This window comes from Phyllostomus discolor, chromosome 3 (assembly GCF_004126475.2).
Source record: "Phyllostomus discolor isolate MPI-MPIP mPhyDis1 chromosome 3, mPhyDis1.pri.v3, whole genome shotgun sequence".
Classification (NCBI taxonomy): Eukaryota; Metazoa; Chordata; class Mammalia; order Chiroptera; family Phyllostomidae; genus Phyllostomus; species Phyllostomus discolor.
Window position 1 is genome coordinate 89,274,328 of NC_040905.2, and position 14,710 is coordinate 89,289,037.

Consider the following 14,710-nt stretch of genomic DNA (forward strand, 5'->3'; position numbering starts at 1 on the left):
TAGTCAATCCCTAGAAAGCGAGGATAAAAAGGCAACAATGATCCTGGTGTTCTATACAGGCTGAGGTGCGGACACCTAAGATGACGCAACATCTGCGAATGGTGGGGCGGGGCTCCGCAAAGACCTCATCCTGAAGTGACCACCTGGGAAGCGGAAGCAGTAGAGAAAGAAGCGGCGGCCAACGGCGTTAAAGGTTCCGGTGGGTGTTTTTGATCTTTTCTCGAGTACCTTGGTAATGGCTGGGGCCAGATATCGGAGGTTTGCACTGGCCCAGAGAGCGATCTGAGTGTCTGGCCTGGGGCGGGTTCGGCCCTCTAGAACGGGAGGTCAGAATAAGATCCGGAGAGGAGGCGGCCCCTCGGTCGTTCTGCAGAGGGGATGGGAGATTTGGGGCTTTTCTTGTTTCTCTCTTTCCTCGCCCCCATACACGCAGTTTTTTCTGCCGAGTATGTTTTCTGCCAACAAACTGCTTGTTGTTGTAAGCCTGGTTCAGATGCCATCCTTCTATAAGCCTCTATTCCAGTCCTGGGTGTAACGTCTTCCCTCTTTTCCTCCGAAAGCCTTCCCACTCGACGCCTCTCTCGAGCGCTACTGCTTGTGTTATATCTCCCGACACCTCTTGATCTAGTTTACCTCCTACCTGTACCTCTCCTGGGAGGTCTTCTCTTGATTCAAAGGCTGGACCAGGGCCCTCGAATTTCCCTGGGTGATAGCAGAATGGTTCTTCTTGTGTTTTTGTACTCCCAGTCCTTGCGTGCTGTGGCAGGAACCAGATTCCATCCATCTCTAGCTTTAACGTAGAGGAGACAAGTGCAAAAGACCACTTATTTAGGAGTTGGGAGCCCCCAGTCAGAATCAGACGCTGTCAGTTCCCAGCTGTGGGACTTTGACTTTACCTTCTGGAGTTTATTGTCTTATCTGTATGGTTGTTATGGAGAATTTGTGAAAGGAGGTTGTGAGGGTTGGGGGGACTTTGTAAACTGCCTTACGTCCTACAGAAAGGAGGGGCTGAATGATCTGGGGGGAGAGGAGTCTGCTATACTTAACGGTGAGAGATAACCTGAGTTCTCTGCCAACTAGGAAATGCTATGAGGTTTGAAAAAAGTTCTTTTCTATTTACATTTGGGCTGGACTATTTTGTTGTTGTTGTTGTCCAAGTACAATTGTTTCCATATGGGCTGCTCTATTTACATGGGTTTTACATGACTTGCCTCTAGGTTGTATGTTTGTTGAGTTTAAAAAGAGACTTGGCGCCCTGATCAGGTGGTTCAGCTGATTGGAATGTTGTCTTGTGCACCAAAAAGATTACAGGTTTGATACCCAGTTTGGGCACATATACCTAGGTTTTGGGTTTGATCCACTATTGGGATGTGTATGAGAGACAGTCGATGTTTCTCACAACGATGTTTCTCTCTCTCTCTCTCTCTCTCTCTCTCCCCCTCCCTCTCTCTCAAATCAATGAAAGCATATCCTTGGATGAGGATTAAAAAGAGACCTTGGCAATCCAGCTAATCCACCACCCTCACTTTACAGATGAGACTGAGGACCAGAGAGAGAATGTGACTTCCCAGTGACAGACTATTTGGTAGAGCTGGACAAGAACCTGAGCCTGTAACTGAAGAGACCAGATATCTTTCGGTTACAATCTTGGGAAACAGCCCTAAGGTACTTTGGTTTTACGTGGTCTTTTCCCTTTTTAAACACTCATCCTTTCAACTCCTTCCATAGTTCTTACATTGTATTGTAATTGCGTTTTTGCTTTCTATCTGCTTCCTAGATTGTCACCTTCTCAGGGACAGAGGTTGTATCTTATTCTTTGTTCTGTGTTCCCAGTATCCATTTCAGGGCCAGGCTAATAGTTGGTGTCGGTAATTAATAACAACAGCAAAAACCTATTAAACTCCCATTAAAAGTCAGGTATATTACATAGAATTATAGTTATGTCTTCACAATGACCGTATAACGTAGGTTCTATAACCCCATTTTACAGATGCAATTAACAGAGTTAGAGAAGTAAATGTGCCCCACAATGGAGGCTGTGAGGGCCTTTGGGTATCTGAGATTCCAAAACTAATTTACTTTATTTTTCCTCCCAGATCTTTGCAAATTATCTTGTGGGGGGAAATGCCTAAAGTCAAAAGAAGCCGGAAAGCTCCCCCAGATGGCTGGGAGTTGATCGAACCAACACTGGATGAATTAGATCAAAAGATGAGAGAAGGTGAGTAGGGGAGTTCCTATATGGGGGGTTGCATCCAAGGGTCACTGGCTTAGATGCCTCTATGGGCCAGGCACAAGTGGATGTCTGAATGCAAAGAGGGCACTAGTGTGGCTTCCTGACACTGACGTATTTTGTTTGCTTATTAATCCACAGGAATAGAATAAGTGCCAAAAAGTAAGAATACGCCAACGAAAAGGGCCTAAAGAACATTTGGGGGCCAATTTGCATATATAAATTTTAGGGAATATAGAGCAAATAGTTGGCCTGTAATTACTTACTGTTTTTGGTTGGGTGTATGTATAAAATTATACAAAGTGTATTTATTTGGAAAGCCCTGTTCTTTTCACTTTTTTTCTGAAACATTTTTATTCAGATTTTTCCTTATGGGTTTCTGACAGTCTTTTCATCATCTTTGTTTCTGCATCATCTACCAGTTTTCTAGAATGCACCATCTCCACTTCCCTCTAAATGTATAATCCTGCACTTGCTAATCAGTGTAGTGTACTGTTTTTGGAAATTTTATTAGAAGCCACAAACATCTGTTAGTCTTGTATGATCACCATGTAACCCTTTATTAAGTTGCTTCTTTTTTTTTTTTTAAATCCTCACCCAAGGATATGTCTATTGATTTTAGAGAGGAAGAGGGAGAGAAAGAGAATAATCGATACGAAAGAGAAACATTGATCAGTTGCCTCTTGAATGCACCCCAACTGGGGTCCAAACCCCAGTACATAAACAGTACCCACACCTTTTAGGTATATGAGACAATGCTCCAACCAACTGAGCCACCACACCAGGGCCTAAGTTACTTTTTAAAGTAATTTTTTAAGTTTGAGGTAACTAACCATTGTTACTGTGGAGTCATACTTCAGCAGTAATTACTAAATGAATGTTAAATTATTTTGCTTCCTTTCTCCAAAACCTCTATTAAATTCCAGAACTTAAAGTAATCAAGATCATTTTGGGCTGAGAGATTTCTTCCCCAAACAGATCTTATTTGTTCAAAATAAAGGGACTTGGAGAATACTGTAATAGGTTTTGTGAGTCCTTAAAAATAAATCTTCCTTTTTTAAGGGATGACTTTTGGGGGGAGAGTATTTAGACATATGTGATCTTCTTTACCTCCAAAATAAGTATTCTTTCTCCCATTTTTACTTAACCATGTAGCCCTTCAGCATTTCTTTGCTTGCCCAGTTTACTCTTACTTCCACTGTAAGGAAAACAGAGTGGGTGGCAGGTGGTATCAGACTTGGCTTCAGTGTTGGGAACCATAGGGAGCTCTGGGGGTGTGGCAGACTGGTGAGGGCCAGAAGCTGTTCCTTCTGAGCCCATTTTACCATGCTGAATATAGCCTGTGTGTTGCCCAATTTGCTAATTTTTTTTTCTCCCAAGAGAAGCAGGAAATCCAGCTGTTTTATGTAAACTGTTCTAATTTAAAATTCAGACTTAAAAAAATTTTGTGGGAGAAGCCAAACAAAATCTCTCCCAGCCTTACCTTTAGCCTGGCTGGGGCTGCCAGCTTCCAGTGCAAGTCTGTTTTAGTAACAGTTTTCTTTCATTTTACTTATTTTCAGAGAGGGGAAGGGAGGGAGAGAAACGATGTGCAAGAGAAACTTCAATTAGTTGCCTCTCACACACCCCCAGCTGGTACCTGGCCCACCACCCAGGCATGCGCCCCAACCAGGAATCAGACTGGGAACGGAACTGGCAACCCTTTGGTCCACAGGCCAGCACTCAAGCCACACCAGTCAGGGCAGCCAGTGCAAGTTTTGCTCGTGGAATCTGTGGCCATGCTTTTAGGCTATGGAAGACCCCTGCATGGCCTTTGCCACAGAGAGGTCTAAAACCAGTGGCATTTCTACACCTGTTGTCTTGTTCTGGGAGCCATTTATGGAACAATTCAGTTATTGAAGCAGTTGACACTGTTATCTTAGAAGGAAAGATTTCAGCACAACTTCTTGTCTCTTCATATGTCTCTTAGCTCATTATTTAAGTTTTTGTGTAGCCACTCTTGCCCTATAAGTCCCTCCAAAGATGGCCTGATAATGGAGCCTGAGGGGCAGAGGTGGGGGAAATTATGTGTAGCAGAGGGTTCTCTGGGGATGGACAAAGGCATTATCTCTATGGACTATAACCAGGACTTGAAAATAACTTTGTTTTTATAAGGACTTTTAACTAGTTGAAGCCCTGCCTGGGAGACTGTTAGTTGGGGCATCATCCGGTACACCCAAAGGTTGTGGGTTCGATTCCCAGGCAGGGTACATACAGGAGGCAACTGATTGATGTTTCTCCTCTCTCTCTCTCTCTCGCCTCTTACTCCCACCCCTTTTTTCTCTTTCTTAAAAAAAAAAAATCAATAAAACACATCCTCAAGTGAGGATTAAAAAAATATATAAACCATTTGAAAACTGAGTATAGTCAACACTTGCATGATAAACATTTAATTAGACTTTTTAAGAATAGAACTTGAAAAGAATTGTTGCCCAGAGGTAGTTTTGTTTTGTTTTAACTGATTTATTTTTAGAGCTAGGTGAAAGGAGGAATAAAGAGAGGGAGAGAGGGAGAGGAACATTGATGTGAAAGAGAAACACTAATTGGTTGCCTCTTGTACGTACCCTGACAAGGCACCGAACCCTCAATGCAGGCATGTGCCCTGACTGGGAATTAAACTGGCAACCTTTTGCTTTGCAGGATGACACCCAACCGAGCCACACTGGTCAGGGCTTCTTGCCCAGGTTTTGAAGTTAATGAGCAGTTTTTGGAATTAGCAAAGAGGCAGAAACCTAAGTCTAGATTATGGCATGATATCCCCTACCTCTGGCCTCTTCATATCCTCATAGTGACAGAACTTCGCATCACTGACTGAACGCTGCCTTCCACTTTTGTGTGAACCTATACAAAATATCAAAAAATGTTCACATGATCTTGTCAAAATGGGCCCAAAAGGGGATTTTTTAAATGTGTGATGCTGTGATTAAAAGATTGAGAGAAAACTCAAAAGCATAGAAATGTTCCATTTCCAAGATGGCATCTTAAGGAGCTCCATGCCCCTGCTTTCCACCAGTGGTCTCATCTAACCACATTGCTTTCCGCACTCTCTGCGCAGGTGAGCAAATGCCTTCTCCAGCCTTGTCTCCCCACTAGGCTCTATACTAACGGTGAATCCTCATTCACCCACCCCAAAGATGCTTCCCTTCTCAGGCCATAAACTGTGAAGCTGCCCTTCACTCCCCTCTTTCTTTTATTCCTATACAAGCATCGGAGATATCCAGATTCCTATAAATGGTGGCAAAACAGAGAGGGGAAATTGTTACAGATAAATAAGACTTGAGACAAATCAACCAAATACAACATTTGGATGTTATTTAGATCTTAATTCAGACACACAGTTGTCAGGTATTTTTGAGGCAATCAGTGAAAACTGAACATGGGCTGAATATGGGATCCTAATAAGGAATAATGATTGGTTTTGTTGGGTTGGATATTGGCATTACAGACATTAGTATGTAGAGATACATATGTATTTATGAATGCATTGCTCGATGTTTGAGATTCATTTTAAAATACTCCTATGCCCCTACTCCCAAAAGAGGGGAGAACAGGCCCTAGCTGGTTCAGTGGGTTTGGCATATTCCCACAAACCAAAAGGTTGCCATTTCAATTCCCAGTCAGGGCACCTGCTTGGGTTGAGGACCAGGTCTCTGGTCGGGGGGCGTGCAAGAGGCAACTGATCAATGTTTCTCTCCCTCTACTTCCCCGTCCCTTCCCGTCTCTCTAAAAATAAATAAAAATCCTTTTTTAAGTATTAAAAAGATAAACTGCAGTGTCTTTTTTTTTTTTTTTTTAAAGTGGGGAGAACAGGACAAAATTAAACTAGCTGTTATTAATTCTTGAATGATAAGTACTTGGGAGTTCAATAAACTTTTGTGTATATTTGAAATTATTGGTAGTGAAATCTTAGAAAAATTCATGTATCTACAGTCTGACTCCTTTTATCCCATCCACCCCCACCACCTGGTTCAAGCTACCCTTACCTCTCATCTGGATTACTGTAATAGCCTCCTCCTTCTCTCCCCACAGTCTTCTCCACAGGGCAGCCAGGGTGATGATTTTAAGTTCAAAGTCACATTGTAACACTGTCTGCTCAGGACCCTCCAGTGGTTCACCTCCTCATCAGAGCAAAACCAATGTCCTGTGGCCTTTTGGGTCAAACATAGTCTCACCCCCAACTCTTGACCTCCATCACCTACCTCTCTCCCTCCCTTACCTTCCCAGCCCCTGAGCCGCTCTGCTGTTCTTTGATGCCCAGGTACAGTCCTGCCTCAGGGCCTTTGTGTTGCTGTTGGCTCTGTCTCTCAAGCATGTTTGCCCCGCATATTTGAGATACTATTGACATAAAACATTGCTTTTAGTTGTACAACATAATGATATGATACATGTATACTTTATATTGCAAAATGATTACCTCAATACATTTAGTATTAATAAATATCCATCTCAATTCCCAGCCAGGGCACATGTCTGGGTTGCAGGCCACGGCCCCCAGCAACTGCACGTTGATGTTTCTCTCTCTCTCTCTCCCCCTCCCTTCCCTCTCTAAAAATAAATAAATCTTTTAAAAATAAATAAATATCCATCCCCTCACATAGTTATATTGTGTGTGTGTGAGAGAGAGATAAGAACATTTGAAATAAACTCTCTTAGCAGCTTTCAAATGTACAATGCAGTATTGTTAACTTTAGTCTCTGTGCTGCACGTTACCTCCTCGGGACTCATTTATAACTACAGTTTTGTACCTTTTGACCACCTTCACCCAGTTCGCCCACCTCCCTCCCCCCTTGTTTCTTAAGGTCTCTGATTAGATGTCTCCTTCGTGCTTCCTTTCATCACCCATATAAAATGGCAGTCCCTCCTTTCCCCTCTTGCTGTCCCCTCCCGTGTTTTCTTTTTCTCTGTGGCCATTACCACTTACCACCAGGTGTTGACCTGCTTCCCTCCTCTGGAACGCAGCCCTGGGGCTTCTCTGTCCTCCTCACTGCTGCATCCTGGGCTCCCGGAGCAGGGCCTGGCCTGCAGTGGGCACACTTACTTGCTGCATCCTCAACACCTGCCTTTTGATTCAGTCACAGAAACCTGTTTGTTGAGGTGAATTATAAATCCTAGGTAAATAAGACAGCCTCAGAGTTGGAGAAACAGAAATATAGTTTCTTTTGTTTGTTTATTTGTTTTAACCATTCCTTACCTTTCTTCTCTGCCCTACAAACCAAGAGGAGATGGTAGGCAAAAATCAGCTTGGGCCTGCTAAATTGCCTGTGGCGGGTGAGAGCTGCTACCTGACCCTGTGCACACTGGTGGAGCAGTTATTTCCTGCAGCCTGCTGTGCTGGGCGCTTTCAGGCTTGTCCAGTTTTTTTCCCCCTTACCTCTAAAGGACTTTGGTTGGAAAATGAAGTTTGAGGTACCTTAGAAATGATTAGGATGCCCATCAGTGGGCCCAAAATTATATTGAGAAATTATTATACTTGTAGGAATATGTCTGGAAGGATAAAGATCAGGGCGTTAAATAGAGGTTATCTTTGAATTATTTTTCAAAATCTTTTACTTCTAATGTGTCTAATTAAAAAGGCATTTTAAAATTAAAACAATATGTTTAAATCAGGTGGCTTACTCTTTTTGCTTTATTTTTTTAAATAGGTGCATAAGATATAAATCATGTAAGGTATAATTTGCCCTTTCAAAGTATTAAAGTAAGGGGTGTTTAGTATATTCACAGAGTTGGGCAACCATCACCATAATCAATTTTACATTTCATCACCCTGGGAAAAAAAAAGCACATACCTTTTAGTAGTCATCTTACCCCTCCACATCTCCCAGTTCTCAGCAATCCACTTTCTGTCTCTAAAGACAAAGAATCATACAGTAGGTGGGCTTTGGGGGCTACTTTCTTAGTATAATGTTTTCAAGGTTCATCCGTGCTGTAGCATGCATCAGTACTTCATTCCTTCTTACTACCTAATTACATTCCATTGTGTGGCTAGTTTACATTTTATCTGTTTATCAGTTGGTGGACACTGGGGTGGTTTCTACTTTTTATGTGCGTGTGTTTCCAGTTCTCTTGGGTATATGCCCAGGAGCAGAATTGCTAAGTCACATGATAACTCGTCTGTTTACTGAAGAACTGCCGGACTGTTTTCCACAGCAGCTGCACCCTTTCACATTCCTGCCAGCAGCAAGCGAAGATTCTGATTTCTCCACGTCCTTACTACTTGTTATCGTGTCTTTGTTTTTTTATTCTGTCATTTTGATTGTAGTCATCTTAGTCGGTATAAAGTAAGATATATTTCTTATTCCTAGTCATTTAAAACAAAAACACTACATCCTGCGCAGAGTAGCCCTACCTACCAAAACAAAATAAACACATACCTTTTTCTCCCCAGCTGAAACAGAACCTCATGAGGGGAAGAGGAAAGTGGAATCCCTGTGGCCCATCTTCAGGATCCACCACCAGAAGACCCGCTATATTTTTGACCTCTTCTACAAGCGGAAAGCCATAAGCAGAGGTAGTTGACTAGATTCTCTCTTGGCCTTTCCACCTTGGGTAGCTTTGAGATCTATTAAGTAATGGCTCTATTCTTGCAAGCCCTGCAAGTTTCATGATATTTTTACCACTAGAAAAGGCGGGAAGGGGCCAGTGTTGAATACTCGTTGTAATGAAGGGTAGTGATGGGCTAGCGGTGGGGCAAGCTTTGTTACATCATGGTTTGATGCCCTTTCCTATCATCTTTTTGACAGAACTGTATGAATACTGTATTAAAGAAGGCTATGCAGATAAAAACCTGATTGCAAAATGGAAAAAGCAGGGGTATGAGAACTTGTGCTGCCTGCGGTGCATTCAGACACGGGATACCAATTTTGGGACAAACTGCATTTGCCGGGTCCCCAAAAGCAAGCTGGAAGTGGTAATGTCTCTCTCCCTATTGTGTCTGACAATTAAGTTTGATGTTACTTTCACATCAGAATTCTGTTCCAGTTGACACTGAGGGAGTTTATACTCTTGGGGCTGGAAATAATTTAGTTGCTGTATGTCCTGCTGGCTGTCCCCTCCCACCCCCCAGCCCAGAGTGAGCCCCTCTGTTCAGGAAGCCGTGCTAGGCACTTTAGCAGTAATCATATTTGCTATGTCTGGGGGCCAATCTCAAGTCTACCTTTGGGCAAGTTAATGAACTCCATGCCTCACTTACGAAACGGGGGTAATGACACACACCCCTAAGGTGGTTGGGAGGACTGAATCAGGAACGGGTAAGCCAGTCAGCAGTGCTCACCCTTCAGCTGCCCTTTTTTCCAGGCCTCCTTTTCCTCAGTTTGACACTTTAAATACTCTATTTCTTCTGTCATCAAAACTTTGTGTTCCAAACTAGGCTGGGCAGCTCAGGAATGGTGCTGGGTATGCAGTAGCTGAGCCGAGGGCACAAGCCTCTCTGAACTGGAACTACAGGAGGCAGAGGCATTACTGGGATGTCAGCCATTAGGGTCCTTCGAGTGCATCCTGTTGGCTGACTGTGGATCCAGTTGGGAGCTTAGACCAGATTTTCTGTCTTCCAGCTCGGCCTTTCACACAGTCACCACAGAGACCCTTTGCAGACTGGTTAGTTTGTACAGTTTTAACTCTGAGCCAAGGACTTTAGCTCAATAGGAATCATCTGGAAAGTCAAGGACAGGCATTCTGAGCAGTGGGAAGTGAACGAGGGCTGCCTCTCCCAAGGAAGGTTCTGGGTGTTCGTTTCCTGGGGGCAGAGCAGCAGGAGCCCCTCTCTGAGAGCACCAGGATTCCGTAGCAGTGTCTGGTAGGGGGTCCTGCCCCGACCCAGCCCGCTTTGGATTTAGGTGGTTTCACCATCAGATCTTGTTTGCCTAAACAAGTTTTACTCCAAAAAGAGAGAAAATGGATATAAACTGCTCTGGGGTCTTCTGTCCACTGGACAGGCCCCAGGCCAGACATCAAGCCACACACCTGGCCTGGGGGACAAGACTGTCCTGCTAGGGTGACAAGACCGTGCACCACACAGACTCAGGTGCACACCGCTCTCCCTGTGCCCCCACTGGAAAGGTCCCCCGACCAGAGGAGACCCTGAGCAGTGGAAGAAGCCCTCCCTGCCCCCAGGTCACAGCAGGGTATGGCATGCTCACTTGGCAGAACAGAAAGAATCACACACAGATTTCCCCATCCCCCTTTTTTAGGGGAAAAAGTTTAATCTGCATAAATGGAACGTACTAGAGATGTAACTTCAATGTCAACAGCAGCTATTTCATTTTCATGAGGGAACCGAATTTTTGCCATTCCAAACTGTCATAGAGGAGTTTCTGAGGAGTGTCCCATAGGGAATGACTGTCCAATTGCCAACCTTCTCAGAGGGTGGATTAGTTATGTGTGTGGGGAGGGGTAGAATGCTGTGGGCGCAGCGTCTCAGCTGTCTTCTGTTGCAGGGCCGGATCATCGAGTGCACACACTGCGGCTGCCGGGGCTGCTCCGGCTGAGGCCCTGGAGCCCTGACCCCTCTCCACCCAGGACTTTGGACTTCACAGGTTTCTGCCTGTCGTGCCACCCCTTTCCTATGAGCAGCTTTTCTGGTAGAGCAGTGCCCCAGGCCCAAGTTGGAGTATGGTCTCTACGTGTGAAGGCATTGTTGTTCATGAGCTATAATTTGTAGAAATAAAACTTGTAACCTTGGGCCCTGCGTTAGTTCTTTCAGAGAGCCAGCAGTCTTTAGAGCCCAGTGGGAGAGTTCCAGGCCCTTGGAACTCAACCCTGACCCTGCCCTTTAGGTGCCATGTGACCATAATCAAGTTCACCGTCCTGATCAGTGACGGGGTTGACAACCTCACAAGTGAGAATGGCTTGAGATGATGTGCCCAGGTGACCAGCTGTGCTGCAACCTGCCGTGAATTTGTCAGGCACCCAGGGCCCAGCACTTGTCCTTATACCATTGCCATCAAAATGCTGCAGTTCTCACTCTGGCTGACCCTATGCTCATGTTTGAGGCTACACTAGTATGTTCACATATCTTTAACATGAAAGACTCCTAGAGTTCCCACAAAGCACTGTGAAGGCTGTGTACTTAGTTCCAGCTCTGCTTGGAGGTCCTCTGGGGCCTCCCCATCACCTGTCCCCAAGGCCTCTGTCCACATCACCCTTAGAGACAGTGTCTTGGTCCCCCTTGGGCTTGGTCCGGAAATTCTGCCATGGGTGAGGGGCTTCTTCTGCTGGCATCATTTTCAACCACCGCTTATAATAAGCTCGAAAGCCATCAACCTTCTCCAAATAGGTGTTTTTCCCTTTGTACTGTAATTAGAGAAGCATGGAGTGCAAAGATTAGACAAACCAGTTAGAATCACAGCCACTACCTACAGCTAATCCCTAACCACAGCAGCTGTTGCAGCCTCCAGGAAGCTGTAGAAAGGGAGAGGGCACGGAAGCTGAGTACACTAAAGAAAAGTGAAGTGTGAAGTTGCTGCACCATGAGGCAGGTCCAGATTGCCATCTGCAAACAATCCTTCCTAAGGATCTGTTCTGCTACCTCACCCAGGGATGTCATTCCAGTCCCCAAGCCAGATCACTGGGTCCCACCAACTGTGCCTCTGCAGTCTGCTGAGTGCCTCCACCTCAGCACCACCAGTCTCCCTTCTGACCGTCATGTCAGCACTGTGGTGGTCTCTACGGAGAGGGAGAGAGAGAAGGAGGAAACTGGCTGTACCAGGCAGATATCAGAAGAAAGGTGGCAGAGGAATAATAGAAAAAGCAAAGTATCAGAGATAAAGACAACATGATGATAAAAGGGTTAATTCAAAAGATTTAACAATTCTAAACTTGTATGTATCTAATGTTGCCTGAAAGTACATAGAGAAGTACCTGCACAATCCCAAAGAAATGAGTATGAATGTATGACTTAAATACAATAAGCTCTAAGTACTCTGGTAGTCTGGGGACTGATGACCACCTGAGAAGACCCTTAGTGGGCCCAACACCACAGAGTGAAAAGACAGCTTACTAACCAGTACATACTTGCCGCATGCAACCAACAGGACTAGTATCTAGAATATATAAAAATCCCTGAGGAAACAATAAGACTAACAACCAACTGCTCAAAGATGCCAGCTATGCCCTCTGCTTGGCATACTCTCCACTACTGTCTCACTAATTCTTACTGAGCCTTCAAAATGCACTCAAGCACTGCACCTGCACAGCTGTCCCTGACCCTGTGCCCCGGTAGTTTCGTATGCCCTTGCTGACTTGTCTCCCCACCCATCAGATGGTGCTCCTCCAAGCCACAGCTGTCCTGGAGCTCAGCACAGGGTCTGACTCAGTAGACCTAAAAACTGAACCCCCAGAGCTGGATGTCCTCAGAACAGCATGGGGAGAAGTGGCCATCACAGCAGACTCTCACTGCCCCACTGCCAACCCCTTTCATCAAAAACAGTCATATTGGGTACAGGCAGTGGGCAGGCTCCAGGGATCCAAGTGAGCGAGGCAGGCAGTCCCCACCTCTAGGGGCTCACAATTTCATGAAGACAAATCACACGTGCACATGTGAGCATAGGCTATGAAACATGGTGAAAAAGAACAGTGCTGTATGTAATGGGAAGGGAGACAGCCAGCTGAGTATCTTCTGAGAGAGGCATTTAAGCTGAGACCTACAGGACAAAAAGCCAGTTATATAAAAAAGCAGGAGCAGCCTATTCAAGGGCAGAGCGAATGCAAAAAGCCTGAGGCAGGAAAAAGGCTGGTGTTATCTAGAAAGGACAGAAGTCCAATGGGACTGACAGAGCCAACAAAGGGAAGATGGCCTGAGATGAGAGCTATGTGGACAGGGACTTGCAAACCACTGTCTAAGGAGTTTGGGATTTCTCTCCTAAGGGAAGCCACTGACAATTTAAAGCAATGGAATGCTAAGCCCAGAAGGCCAGAGCCAGGGGTGGGGCAGCACAGGCTGAGGAGACAATGGGCACATTAAAGCCCGGTGCACATACCCGGTCATAGGTGGGTGGGTACTGGGCTGCAAACTCTAGTTGGCGGATGACCACTTCATTCACTGGGACTCTGTTCTGCCTCATGTCCTTCAGGATGTTGATGAGATAGGTGTAGTCCAGCTTCTTGAGGGCCGCATTGATGAGGGTGCTGTAGATGTGGGTGTTGGGGGTCATCTGGGATTTCTGGAACATCATAGACATACAATCAGTGAGATGATGCAGATTGCTGGGGCAAAGCCTGCTGGGGCATATCCAGCTTGGTGAGCTACCTTGCCAGTCAAGTCTGTTCTGCAGACCAGCAACCAGGGACAAGACAGGCAGAATCTGGTAGCAACAACGGGCTTCACTGTCCTCTCCCAAAGGAAAGCCCAAGTGCCCCACTCTGTGGACCCATTCCATATGGCTGAGAACCTTACCCTCTCAGTCCTCAAGAACTTGAGGAGAGAGATGGGAAAATGGAGACAACTGTATTTGAACAACAATATAAAAAAAAACTTGGAGGGAGACAATGTTGCTCTCAGAGGTCAATGGACTCAGGCAGTAACCACAGGCAGGAGACCACCTCTTTGGTTCTTGGCTGTGGGTTTACTGCATCCCTTGCCCCCGTCCAAAATTCTGATACATTCCTGCTCCAGTCTATCCTCTACCCCTACAGAGTGTTGGGGCCAAGACCTGTCCCCACCCTTCAATCTCACCCCACTGTCACTACCTTCAAGATTGTAACATCCCTGCTCTCAATACCCAGTCCTGCAGCAGCTCACCAGGGTCACCTTCTCCCAAATTGAGCCAATGATCATTCTACACTTGAAGCTAGAGTGATCCCACTCTCCCTGTCCCTGCCCCCCATCACACACACACAATTTATCCTATCTCAGTACAGAGGACCCCCACTTCCCCTCACCCAGACTTCTTCCTGAGCATCCCCAGAGTGCTCCTCAGCACCATGGGTCCTGCCCAGGCCTGGGCCCCACTCACCTTCATGTCTGCCAACAGCTGCAGACCATCCTGTGGCCTGTGGCACCCAATAGCCAAATTGCAGAATGTCTGGAGGTTGGGGACGATTCCCCTCTTTGCCAGGACTGGTAGCAGTGCCTGTGGAAACAGACATGGCATCCCCATCAGCCCTGACAAGAGTCTTGTCTGACCAAGCCCTTGGCAGAAAGCTGGAGACCCCACAGGCATGGCTCTGCTCCGAGGCTTCAGGCTCCCTCTGCTGACCACACTGGGGACTGGCCTCCGCCCAGCCCCCTCTCAGAGCTGTCCAGCCAGCTCACCAGAATTCAGCCGCTCTCCAACATGCTGTCCCTTCTCCCTGAATGCCTTTCATATCCTGTCCCTCTCTATGCCTCTGTTGGCCATCCTTCCTTGCACTTAGGCCTTCGATGTCTGTGGAGCACCAGGAGCCTTAGAGGCTCATGTCCCATGGTCCAGGGTGTGAGACACCAACAACAGTGTGGTAAGTGTTGGC

At 45.8% G+C, this 14,710-nt stretch overlaps 2 protein-coding genes across 3 annotated transcripts in view; one reads left to right on the forward strand and one right to left on the reverse strand.

Moving 5' to 3' along the window:
* On the forward strand, window positions 1-10,946 carry BUD31 (BUD31 homolog). Its single transcript, XM_028531010.2, has 6 exons — window positions 1-199; window positions 1,534-1,665; window positions 2,097-2,218; window positions 8,655-8,777; window positions 9,010-9,176; window positions 10,702-10,946. Exons 3-6 carry the CDS (start codon window positions 2,125-2,127, stop codon window positions 10,750-10,752), a joined length of 435 nt encoding a protein of 144 aa, XP_028386811.1. The 5' UTR covers window positions 1-199; window positions 1,534-1,665; window positions 2,097-2,124; the 3' UTR covers window positions 10,753-10,946.
* Window positions 10,449-14,710, reverse strand: part of LOC114512073 (pentatricopeptide repeat-containing protein 1, mitochondrial) — an 18,985-nt gene continuing 14,723 nt past the window's right edge. For both annotated transcript variants that reach the window (XM_028530981.2, XM_036020720.1), the window contains exons 7-9: window positions 14,218-14,334; window positions 13,243-13,425; window positions 10,449-11,557 (exon numbers count right to left, since the gene is read on the reverse strand). In XM_028530981.2, the coding sequence (XP_028386782.1) occupies window positions 11,375-11,557; window positions 13,243-13,425; window positions 14,218-14,334 (483 nt within the window). In that variant the 3' untranslated portion in view covers window positions 10,449-11,374. The remainder of the gene's footprint in view (window positions 11,558-13,242; window positions 13,426-14,217; window positions 14,335-14,710) is intronic.

Bases quoted from the DNA above. Each gene is read 5' to 3' on its own strand.
- BUD31 (XM_028531010.2), top strand. From the start codon at position 2,125: ATGCCTAAAGTCAAAAGAAGCCGGAAAGCTCCCCCAGATGGCTGGGAG. The intron at 2,219-8,654 runs GTGAGTAGGGGA...TTTTCTCCCCAG, and splicing joins AGATCAAAAGATGAGAGAAG to CTGAAACAGAACCTCATGAG. The intron at 8,778-9,009 runs GTAGTTGACTAG...TCTTTTTGACAG, and splicing joins GCGGAAAGCCATAAGCAGAG to AACTGTATGAATACTGTATT.